The sequence below is a fragment of the Chlorocebus sabaeus genome, chromosome 8 (genome assembly GCF_047675955.1).
Source record: "Chlorocebus sabaeus isolate Y175 chromosome 8, mChlSab1.0.hap1, whole genome shotgun sequence".
In the NCBI taxonomy this organism is placed as follows: Eukaryota; Metazoa; Chordata; class Mammalia; order Primates; family Cercopithecidae; genus Chlorocebus; species Chlorocebus sabaeus.
The window spans coordinates 27,219,356-27,231,647 of NC_132911.1; the positions used below are offsets into that span (position 1 = coordinate 27,219,356).

At 50.8% G+C, this 12,292-nt stretch overlaps 1 protein-coding gene across 1 annotated transcript in view; it reads left to right on the forward strand.

Moving 5' to 3' along the window:
• Positions 1-7,473: 7,473 nt before the first annotated feature.
• The window catches only part of SCARA3 (scavenger receptor class A member 3), a 45,025-nt gene continuing 40,206 nt past the window's right edge, over positions 7,474-12,292 (forward strand). Inside the window, exon 1 of the mRNA XM_007962000.3 lies at positions 7,474-7,781. Within this exon, the coding sequence (XP_007960191.3) occupies positions 7,775-7,781 (7 nt within the window). The 5' untranslated portion in view covers positions 7,474-7,774. The remainder of the gene's footprint in view (positions 7,782-12,292) is intronic.

Genomic DNA, 12,292 nt, shown 5'->3' on the forward strand with positions numbered 1-12,292 from the left:
GAGATCTGCATCAGGGCCTAAACAAGCAATTTTCCCCACCCCAGGGTTAGAGATCTTTATAACATCTGAGGGATCTCAACATTTCTGTAGATCAGTAGCAACTCTGTGTCTTTCATTCTTCCATTTTCTAAATGGGCATTTTGATTGTGATTATCAGATCCATATTCCTCCCATTTTATATAGGAGCTGCAGGCTGACCTGACGAATAAGGATCACACAGAGAGCGTGGACTTTGATCTCAATGCAATGACCAGATGGGACTTTGAGTTGCCTCCATGGTGAGGGGTGAATGTGTTGTATGTGTGAAAACAAAGGAGTGACCAGGTATTTGGTGACCCAGAAGGTGAACTATGTGGAGAATGCTGGTACCCCCTGATCTGTGTTTCTTCTCTCCTTCCAGGGCATATGGCTGTCTCTGTTTTAAAGCCCTCTTGCTGTTAGGTTGAGCCCAGTTTAGTGGGCTCTGGCCAATGGAATGTGGGTAAAAGTGCTGTATCCCACTTCCAGCCCAGTCCATAAAATTCTCCTATGCATGATCCTCCATTCTCTATTCCATTTTGCAGCAACCTTAGGGGCCATTTGTTACAGATAATGGTATTACAAGATGGAAGAACCCTGGGTCCCTGAGTCATCATTTGGAAGAGAACTGCCTAACCCATATTGAATTGCAATGTGAGTGAGGAATAAGTTTTCATTGTATTAAAGATAATGGGGTGTGGGGATAGTTGCTACAGCAGTGATTGTTACTTACACTGACTAACATAAGGGTAGGGAATGCCTGTATTTAGAAAATACACCAGCTGGGCATGGTGGCTCATGCCTGTAATCCCAGCGCTTTTGAGGTGGGCGGATCACCTGAGGTCAGGAGTTCTAGACCAGCTTGGCCAACATGGTGAAACCCTATCTCTACTACAAATACAAAAATTAGCTGGGCATGGTGGTGCACACATGTAGTCCCAGCTGCTCGGGAGGCTGAGGCAGGTGAATCACTTGAACCGGGGGGCAGAGGTTGCAGTGAGCCAAGACTGTGCCACTATACTCCAGCCTGAGTGACAGAGTGAGACCCTGTCTCAAAAGAAAAGAAAAGGAAAAAGAAAAGAAGGCCAGGTATGGTGGCTCACGCCAGTAATCTCAGCACTTTGGGAGGCTGAGGCGGGCTGATCTTGAGGTCAGGAGATTGAGACTATCCTTGCTAACAAGGTGAAACCCGGTCTCTACTAAAAATACAAAAAATTAGCCAGGTGTGGTGGCAGGCGCCTGTAGTCCCAGCTATTTGGGAGGCTGAGGCAGGAGAATGGCGTGAACCCAGGAGGCGGAGCTTGCAGTGAGCCGAGATAGCACCACTGCACTCCAGCCTGGGTGACAGATCAAGACTCCATTCCAAAAAAACCAAAAAAACAAAAAACAAAAAAGGAAGGAAGGAAGGGAGGGAGGAAAGAGAGGGAGGGAGGGAGGGAGGATAGAAGGAAGGAAGAAAGGAAGGAAGGAAGGAAGGAAGGAAGGAAGGAAGGAAGGAAGGAAGGAAGGAAGGAAGGAAGGAAGGAAGGGGAAAGAAAGAAGGAAAGAAAGAAAGAGAAATAAAAAATATGCCAATAGGAGAAGCTAACAGCAAAAGTCAAAGAAGTTTAGAAGGAGGACCAGAAGTATGTAGGATCAGATAAGCCAGAAAAGTGTCAAGAAGGAGCTGTCAATGGAGTTTGTGATGGGTGATTTTATGTGTGAACTTAGGCCACAGTTCCCAGATAGCAGGTCAAGCACTATTCTAGATGTTTCTAAGATGAAGGTATTTTTTAGATGAGATTAACATTTACATCAGCAAACTTTGAATAAAGTGAATTACCTTCCATAATGTGATGGGTCTCATCCAATAAGTTGAGGGACTTAAGAGAAAAAAGATGTGGTGCCCTGAGAAAGAGAGAATTCTGCTTCCAGATTGCCATGAAACTTGAGCTGCAACATCACCTCTTTCCTGGGTCTCCAGCCTGTCAGTCTGCCCTGCAAATTTTGGACTTGCCAGCCTCGGTAATTGCATGAGCCAATTTCTTAAAATATTTATTTCCCTCTTTATCTATATAATCTTTCTCTATACACCTATGTCTATGGATATGGATATATATAAAAGGAGATGCATACATAGCTATATACATATGTCCTGTTGGTTCTGTTTCTTTGGAGAACCTTCACTAATGGTGTTAAATGCTACAAAATGGTTGAAGGAGTTGCAGATTTTTGAGAAGGGTATTATATTTGGCAACTACGAGGAAGAGATCAATTTCCCTGAGCATTGAGGGCTGATATGATGTTCTAAGGAGAGTTACTTAGAGCAAGGAATGAGATGGAAAGAAAAGTGGAAATCCTGCTTAACTTGTTTGCTGGAGAGGAGTCAAGGATCAGAGCTGCAGGCGGAGGAATTGAGCTTTAGGAAAAAGGGGGTAGCTTTTGCGTAAATTAGAAAGAAGAAAGGGAAACCCACTGCAGCTTTCGAGCAGGAGGCTGATGGGGAGCCCACTATTCTGAGCAAATGAGACACTGCTCAAGAACGCTGATGTGAACTTTTACCTTCATTAACACAGGGAAGGTTGTGCCATCAGTCATTCCCTTCTTCCTTCTCTACATGGCCTCACCTCTTTAGCTATTTCCTTTGACTTGCAACATCGATAGGGCTTCTGTGCAGCCATCAGCCACCCTGACTCAGCTAAAGTTAAAAACAGGATTAACCAGGTACCCCTTTCCCACCCCACCCCATCTAGTGCCACTTGTCCCAGTTTGCACCACATCCCGAAGGCCCCATAGTCCAGTCTCTCAGCGGGTGTCACTCCAGATGACTCTGGTCCAACCCTCTGGTTGTTGGTAGAAATTGCCTGAATTGCAGCTGAAATTTTCTCCCAAAGCCTGAGGTCACCTCTAGGAAATCCTATCTCCTCTTTTCTTATCTGAGACGGGGACTGACTCCTTCTTTACCCTTCTCTTTCCCCTTTCTTGGCTCTGAACTATGACCTCTGCTGTCCAACTCTTCTGCTCTTTTCTGCCGCTCATAAGGTGGGGCTTCTCTCCCCAGAGTCCTTTTGAAACTGGGATTCATCTTCAGTACCTCTTCAGGGCTGGGTACCACCTCTGCTCGCCACAGGCCCATCTGCAACCATCTCTTTTTTTTTTTTTTTTTGAGACGGAGTCTCGCTCTGTCGCCCAGGTTGGAGTGCTGTGGCCGGATCTCAGCTCACTGCAAGCTCCACCTCCCGGGTTCACACCATTCTCCTGCCTCAGCCTCCCGAGTAGCTACGACTACAGGGAGAACCCTCACTAATGGTGACTTTGGAGAACCCTCACTAATGGTGTTAAATGCTACAAAATGGTTGAAGAAGTTGCAGATTTTTGAGAAGGGTATTATATTTGGCAACTACGAGGAAGAGATCCACCACGCCCGGCTAATATTTTTTTTGTATTTTTAGTAGAGACGGGGTTTCACCTTGTTAGCCAGGATGGTCTCGATCTCCTGACCTCGTGATCCACCCGCCTTGGCCTCCCAAAGTGCTGGGATTACAGGTGTGAACCATCTCTTTGCTGATGCGTTTGAGTTATCATAGCAACAGCCCAGGATGCCCACACCCTTTAACACCACAGGGGCAGGGTTAGGCCATTTTTCCCACCAACTAAAGAAAGCTTGGATAAAAATGAGGGTCATGCCGGGTGCGGTGGCTCAAGCCTGTAATCCCAGCACTTTGGGAGGCCGAGACGGGCGGATCACGACGTCAGGAGATCAAGACCATCCTGGCTAACGTGGTGAAACCCCGTCTCTACTAAAAAATACAAAAAAAAACTAGCCGGGCGCAGTGGCGGGTGCCTGTAGTCCCAGCTACTCGGGAGGCTGAGGCAGGAGAATGGCATAAACCCAGGAGGCGGAGCTTGCAGTGAGCTGAGATCCGGCCACTGCACTCCAGCCTGGGCGACAGAGCGAGACTCCATCTCAAAAAAAAAAAAAACGAGGGTCATTTTTTGTTATTATTTTTTTTTTAAATGATGTAAGTTCTAATTTTATTTATTTATTTCTTTTTGATATGTCATAGTTGTATATATTTAGGGATATATGTGATATTTTGAGGCATGTATGCAATGTGTAATGGCCAGACCAGGGTAACTGGGACATCCATCACCTCAAACATTTATCTTTTCTTTGTGTTGGGAACACTCCAATTTTTCTCTTTCAGCTATTTTTGAAATACACAATTAATTGTTGTTAACTCTAATTTCCCTACTGTAGTATCAAATACCTGTTCCTTCTATTTAGCTGTATTTCTGTACCCCTTAACCAACTTCTCTCCCTCTCCCCACCCACCTTCCTTCCCGGCCTCTGGTAACCACCATTCCGTGCTCTACCTCCATGAGGTCTGTTTGTGTAGCTCCCTTACGTGAGTGAAATCATGCAGCATTTGTCTTTCTATACCTGGCTAATTTCACTTAACATAATGACCTCCAGTTCCAGCCATGTTGTTGCAAATGACGGGGTTTCATTCTTCTTTATGGCTGAATAGTATTCCATTGTGTACACGTGCCACATTTTCTTTATCCATTCATCTGCTGATGGACACTTAGGTGGATTCCATATCTTGGCTATTCTGAATAGTGCTGCAATAAACATGGCAGTGTGCAGACGTCTCTTGGATATGCTGATTTCCTTTCCTTTGGGTATGTACCCAGCAGTGGTTGCTGGATCATTCAATAGTCTATTTTTAGTGTTTTGAAGAACCTCCATACTGTTTTCCACAATGGCTGTACTACTTTACATTCCCACACTTTTTGTACTTTCGGTCAACAAATATTTGAGCACCCTCTGACAGGCAGTGTGGTGGACCGTGTCTTAGCACACAGGCATTGGGTTTAGCCTGCCTAGGTTCATATTCCAAGGTCCCCACTTACTAGCTCCGTGGTGCTAAGGACATTATTTACCCTCTCCATACCTCAGTTTCCTCATCTGAAAAATGAAGGCAATAATACTGCTTACTTCATAGAGCGGACATGAAGATTAAATAAGTTAGCATACAGGTAACCTCCAAGGTAAATAAGTTAGCATACAGGTAACCTCCATGGTGAGTATCTCCCTGGTGTTTACAAAACACTCTCCTGATCCATGCCCTGGTCCTGGGAGAGTCAGATCATGAGGCAAACTCGGAATCCAGATACAGGTAACAGGAGCACATGACTGTCACCAGGCAGGCAATGCCCTCTCTAAACCTCAGTCTCCTCATCTGTAAAATGGGCAGCACAATCCCTGGGATACCTCCCTCAGGTGAGGTGTCGTGAAGTTCTGCTGAGATCATGAAGAGAAGGGACTTTGCAATCTGTAAACTTGCCATGGCAAAATGGAGATTAGAGAAAACACAGCATCACCCTTGCTGATCTGATGGGATCTACAGACAGGGGCGGCTGTCCTTGTCCTCTTCTCTACTCCAGGCTTAGGAGACACTTTCTCTTCCCCTTGGGTCTCACCTACTTCACTTCAGCATTAAATAGGGCTTGGGGATGGGGAGATGGTGCCGACTGTGGCGTCAGGAGAGATCAGGCTGGCCTGTGCCACTTTGTGGTCCCGTTTCTCCCAGAACTTTTCTTCTTATAACATTCATCCCACTTCTGCACTGCTACTTGTTTCATTACCGGCCTTCCTAACCAGACTGGCCATGTGACATGTTCCTCACACTTCCGGAGCTTGGGGCAGAGGCTGGACCCTTGTAGTGAAACCGATTTGATATGGTCTGGCTGCCCTGTTTGCTTTTGGTTACTTGCTTTTTGTTTTTTTGGTGTTTTCTTTTTTCTTTTTTTCCTTTTTTCATGAAGCTGAAGGCTACACCACTGAACACTGAAACTTAAAATTTAACCTTCATTCACTACTTGATAGGTAACATTCATAGGTCACCATGGTAATGATCTCTTCAGTTGTTTTTTGGGAACTTGGACCAGCTCCTGTCCAGCTCAAACTGGTGAGACCATTGGCCCTTCAACTGGGCAAGTGCCCCAAGAGGTGGCCTTTCAATGTCAGAGAGCCAAAAAACTCCACCCGTGGATCATGGTAACCCTACCATTTTCTGCATACATGTCCTATGAAATACCATGAGCTCAGACTACACTGGCATGGAATGAACCTGTTTCTGCATTTGTCCCCACTGCCAATCGCCTTTCCCCATGGCTTAGACCACTCTACTTCCCTAACCCTTAAATATCCTTAAGTCTTACCTTCTGGGAGGTGGATTTCAGAGCTGTTCTCCTACCTCCTCTCTTGGTGCCCTTGCCAATGAGTCTTTTCTCTTTTCTAAAATCCATGTCACCTGATTGATTTCCTGCAGAGGCAGCTTGTGGGGTGGGTAGAGCAGACCTAGACCTGGCCGGCAGCTGGGAGCTCAGTAAATGTTTGTTCAATCAATGAAAAACGACACGTGAGAATCCAGAGGGGCACGTATGACCAGTCTCAATTTCCTGCCTGCAGTCACTTTCCTTGGGTGTCACTGATTACCCCAGAGACCCCTCCACCAACAAAATCACAAAATTTGATGGCCAGGTGCAGTGGCTCAGGCCTATAATCCCAGCACTTTGTGAGGCTGAGGTGGGTGGGCCACCTGAGGTCAGGAGTTCCAGACCAGCCTGCCCAACGTTTTTAGTCTCTACTAAAAATACAAAAAAAAAAAAAAAATATTAGCCAGGCGGGGTGGTGCATGCCTGTAATCCCAGCTACTCGGGAGGCTGAGGCAGGAGAATCACTTGAACCCAGGAGGGGGAGGTTGCAGTGAGCCCAGATTGAGCCACTGTACTCCAGCCTGGACGGCTAGAGCCTCAAAAAAATAAAAATGAAAAATAAATCACAGAATGTGGCGCACTCGAGTTCCAGTTCTCTCATGTAGAAAGCAGAAGCTTGGAGATGTGAACTGGATGCCCAAAGTCACTCAGCTAGACAGGGGCAGAGCCAGGGTGCTCAGAGGGTGGCCAACCTTCCACGTCTGCCCTGGACACGCCACTTTCAGCACTAAAATGTGCGGTCCCAGACGTCCTTCTCCCAGGTCCTCTACAGCATAGATGGGTGAGGAAAAACGTGCAGGGCTAAAATCTGGGGTCCCCACCCCTGCCCCAGCCACGTGGCGGTCCCGATTGTGAAACTGACTAAGATCAAAGAGCTCTCCCAGTGAGTCCCCCATTGCAGCCACAGCGCGGGCAGGGAAGACGCAGCGGGACCCTGGTTCGAGGCCGGGCTCTGGGACTGCGGGGGCGCATGGGCGAGGCGGGGCGGGGCGGGGTGCAGGGGGTGCCCGTGGCTGCACAAAGAGGCTGGCCGCGGCAGTTTTGAAAATACCAAGGAAGTTGATCTGGGCCAGGGCCCAAGAAGTGACGAGGAGGGAGGGAGGCTTGCGAGTGAGCGAGGGAGGGAAGGAGGGAGAGAGAGAGGAGCAGGCGGGAGGGAGGAAGGGAGGACGCGCGGGGCGAGGGGCGGCGGCAGACCTCGCGGGGCCCCAGCGGGAAGCGCGGGCGGCGGCGGGATGAGCGCTCTGGGCGGCGGGGCGCGGCGCTAGGCGCCCGGCGGGGCGTCCCCAGGCTGCGACCCCGCGGGACCCTCCACTCCGCCCGCCGCCTCCGCAGCCCGCGCGCCGGAGCATGAGTCCGGGCGGGAGCCCCACGGCCGCGGGCGGCGCCTAGGACGGCGATCCGCGCCCTGGAGAACCCGCCGGCCGCCCGGCTCCACTACAGCTCCAGCCGCCTGCAGCGGGGCCCTCCTGAGGCCCCGAAGGAAGGGACCATGAAAGGTAAGCGCGGCCAGTGGGGGGCAGCTCCGAGGGGGTTCGCCTGCACCCCCGCTCCACCCAGGGCCTGGGGGCGCCTTTTTTGCAGTCGAGGCTGAGAGGAGGGCAGGGCGCCTCTGGCTTTTCCCCTGCCTTTTTGGGCATCCTGAGATACAGGACGGATCCCTGAAGACCGGAGGAAGCAAAGAGGAGAGGGGGGATGGGGACACTCACACACGCCCCTTGCAGTCCTGTTCTCATCGGCCGTTGCTCTAACCTCACAAATAATTTTAAAGTCCAGAGAAGTTTCTGATCCCTTTAACCAGTAGGCGCAGAAAGGTATCACTAACCCAAATTTCCAGCACTGTAAATTTCGACCCCGGGGACCCATCAGAGAGGCCCCTGCAGCACCCCCCTCCCCCCACGCCCCGCCACCGAGCCCTTCAACCGGGGCCGGGCTTAGGATTCTCCCCTAGGACCTCCAGCCCTTCCCCAAAAGAGACCTGCAGTGTCAGAGCCCCTCAGCCCAGGCCCTGCCCTTCCCAACCCCTGAACCTTGCCTGACCCACCCTCTGACCTCCTTGTGAGGAAGCCGCTGGGGAAGCCTCATGGGCCAGGACTGAGCTCTCGCCAGGGTGGTGAGCCAGCACCAGGGTGGCCCTTGCAGCCAGTTCTTGGGATGGAAATAAGAACCAGACATGATCCCAAGTGGCCATTTCCAGGGCCTGGGTGTCTTTAGGCCCCTACTTGGTCTTCAAGGCCATTTTGAGGCTAGTGGAGAAGCAGGCTTTGGAGTTATGAGGTAGGGAACCTTTGAGGTTTTTAATGCCATTCCGGGTGTCTTTCAGTAATCCTCCTGTAACACCCCCAGCAGATGCTTGTGTTCCTAGCAGTGAGAACCTCACCACCTCATCCACTTATGGAAAGTAGAAACTGAAAAGGGCCTTTGAGATCATCTACAGGGCTTTCAGCCACACTCTCAGGTGCCACTGACAGGTATGGAGGTGGAAGAGGTGGGGTCAGAGCTCTCAGCCTACTTCAACCAGAGCAGCTGTTTGTCTCTTACATGTAGAAAGGCCTGAGGGTTCCTTGGAAGAAAGGGCTCCACCGACAAATTTCTGACCAGATGCAGTCTCCACATTGCATAGTTAGGGAAACTGAGGCCCAAGCAGGTAGGGTTGGCTTCATGGATTCGGCAACCAGTGCCATCCTACAAGGTCCCACACTTTGTTTAATGCTCTGCAGGTGCTATCTTGAACTTTTTAAAAATGTATTTTATTTGATTTTATTTTAGCGACAGGGCCTCACTCTGTTGCCCAGGCTGGAGTGCAGTGGCATGATCATAGCTCACTACAGCCTCAAACTTCTGGGCTTAAGTGATCCTCCCACCTCAGCCTCTCATGTAGCTGGGACTACAGGTGTGCACCACCATGCCTGGATTTTTTTTTTTTTTTTTTTTTGGTAGAGACGGGGCCTTATTATGTTGCCCAGGTTGGTCTAAAACTTCTGGCCTCAAATGATCCTACCACCTCGGCCTCCTAAAGTGCTGGGATTACAGACTTGATCCACCATGCGGCCTGAACTTCTTACAATTTTTTAACAAGTCATCCCGTCCCACCAACACACAAACGCACACACTTGCATTTGACGCTGGGCCCCACAAATTGTGTAGCTGGTCCTGTAGACAGAAGTGAGTTGTTACGAATCACAGTTGGTCGGGTGACTAGAGCCCAGGACTCCTGACTTCTAGTCTAGAATCCACCCTGCCTCTCTGTGGTTTCCTTCCCTCTGCTTCTGGCACCTTTCTGTGCTTCCCGCTGGCCTCCCCAAGTCCTAGGCTGTGCGGGATGAGCCAAGCAAGTTATAATCAGCCCTAGGGAGCACCTGGCAGGCAGCAAGGGGAGCCTCGCCCCAAGTCCTGCTCCTCACTGAGACACCTTTGCAGCTGAACCCTCTGCAGTCAGCTGGCCCAGGGCAGACCATTACTGGAAGCCTCCAGAAAGGTCTTGGACCACATCTTACAAGGGGTCACACTGCCCTGAACCTTGATGATGGTGGTAAGATGTTTCACATTCTCAGAGTGGCTCCACCCCAATTCCAGACAAGCACTATGAGAGAACCAGCTGGGCATGGTGACAGATACCTGTAATCCCAGCTACTCCGGAGCCTGAGGAGGGAGGATCACTTGAGCCTGGGAGTTTGAAGTATAATGAGCCATGATTGCACCACTGCATTCCAGCCTGGGCAACAGAGTGAGACCCTGTCTGTAAAAAAATAAAATTTATTAAAAAAAAAAAAAAAAAAAAGAAGCAGGGCCAAAATCCTGTGACATAGAGAAGAAAAGAGTTGGTGTGAATGAATATTTAAAAGAAGGTGCCTGAGGAGGACCCGCTGACACCACGTTGCAGAGTTCCAGGCTGTCCTTGTGCTGTGGGTTCCTATACAGGAAGCCAAGCCCTGCCTCTCTCCTCCTTTTCCTTGGATCCCACAGCCTCTTCATGTGCGGGGCGGGATTCCTGTCTACGGAGGCCCTGAGGGCAGCGCTGGTGTGTTTTTCCTCCAGCCTCCGGAAACCCCTCAGTGATCTCCCCTAACATCGCAGGGGCTGCCCAGGCTGCAGGACTGGGGACTGACTTCCAGCAATTCCCTCCCTGGCAGCCGGGAAGAGCCGCCGCCTCTACCTGAGATGGAAACGGCAGGGCAGACAGCAAATATTTGTCTTTTGGGATCTGTGGGGTGTAAAGAACCAACACTTTTCTCGCCCGAGTGGAAAAAGTAAAGTGCCTGGCAGAGCAGGGCAGGCAGCCCCTTCCAGAGAGCCCTTTCCGTGCTCCTCCAAAGGCCACATCAATCTTTGAATTACATCTGTTGGCAAAGGATCATGCCCTGCTCACAATAAACACGTGATGTGATGTGATGTGATGTGATGTGATGTGATGTGATGTGATGTGATGTGATGTCGTATGGAGAACAGGTGATGGTGGGGATGGTGATTAAGAAAACATGCTCGTTGGGCTGCCCAGCCCAGCAGTGGCCGAGCGCCAGGGCCCACTCTGCCAGCCAAGCCATTTCCACCTCCAGGCCCCTCCTGCCCCATGGCCAGCTGACTGCACCTCCCAGGCCACCACCTCTTTTGATCCAAGCTGGCACCTGGCCCTTCTCGCACGTGGCCCTAAGGAGACACTCAGGTGCCACCAGCCCCTTGGTGACAGGCCCACCTTGGAGTTTCCCACTGGCTTGTCCAAGCCACTAGCAGCCACCTGTGGAGTTGTTTCCACACCTCCAGTGAGAAGGACCCGCGCCCAAGATGCCCAAGACACAGGCTGGTGCATTGTGAAGACTGATTTAAGAGACAAAAACATGTCTAGTCCTGGCACCATCATCTGCCCTCTTCAGCCCCGTTGTCCTCCTGGGTGGTCCCTGAGGCCCAAGAGCTCTGCGCCTGAGCACCACTTGGGGAGTGGAAGTGACTCAGTGGTGAGATGGCTGGAAGCGGGCCCACCATGTGGCCCCTTTGCCCCGAGAGACTTGTGCTTGGCTGCGGTGGCCAGGGCAGGGGGCAGCCCTGTGTTCCTCAGGCGTGGGAGGAACAGCCCCTCCCTGCAGAATCAGAGAGCAGTGCCCACTTCATGTGGGCAAAGGCTGGAGGTGGGGAGAGGAGGGGCTGTGAAAATACAGTGAAGCAATCCCGGGAGGAATCCACCCTGCACCGCTCCTCTGGCAGAGAGGAGAGGATCTCCACTCACGAGCGGCCAGGCTGGGGGTCCCAGAAAGCCTGACCTCCTTCCCCAGGGGCACCGGAAGGAGCCAGAGCTAGAAGAAAAGGAACTGATGTGGTGAAGGTGAAAAGAGCCACCAGACGGCCTGACTGAGGGGTCCAGGGAGCCCCGCAGCTCAGATGTTGGAGTTTAGCTCGAAACCCTTAAACATCCGCCCCACCCCCAGCCCCGGCCAAAACAGTCATCTTGCCCTCCAGCTGGGGGTAAGCCTGGTAACTGAAGACTCAGGTCCCAAGGCTCATTTGAGAGCGAGGAAAAAGCATTCTGTTTCTCAGTAGGCTAGGTTGATGGATAGCTTGGCAGTTTCCATGAAGGACAGGCAGCTGTTCTGGGTGTTAGAATTGGTGCACAGTGTGGCCTAGCTGGGCATGCCTCTCATACATGCACTGCCAATGTTTGATCATGTTTCATTTAGTGATATGTGTGTGTGTGTGTGTGCGCGCTTGTGTAGAGTACTGAGTCCCAGGGTCAGGCCCAGCCCTGTCGCAGGCCAACTTTATCACTGGGATGAAGTCCATGGTACTCCCTGGGGTCAGTCCCCTCATCCAGGTGGACCAGATGATCCCACAGGATGGTATCAGAGTGTAAGTTTCATGAGAGTGGGGTCTCTGTCTGTTCCTAGCACTTAGGGGTGTCCACTACATCTGTTCAGTGTGCACATCTATACTGTACCATGGTATCCTCAGAACCTCACACAGGCATTCCATAAAGATGCAGAAAGATGCCTGTATTCAACAAACATCCATGGGGCGACTG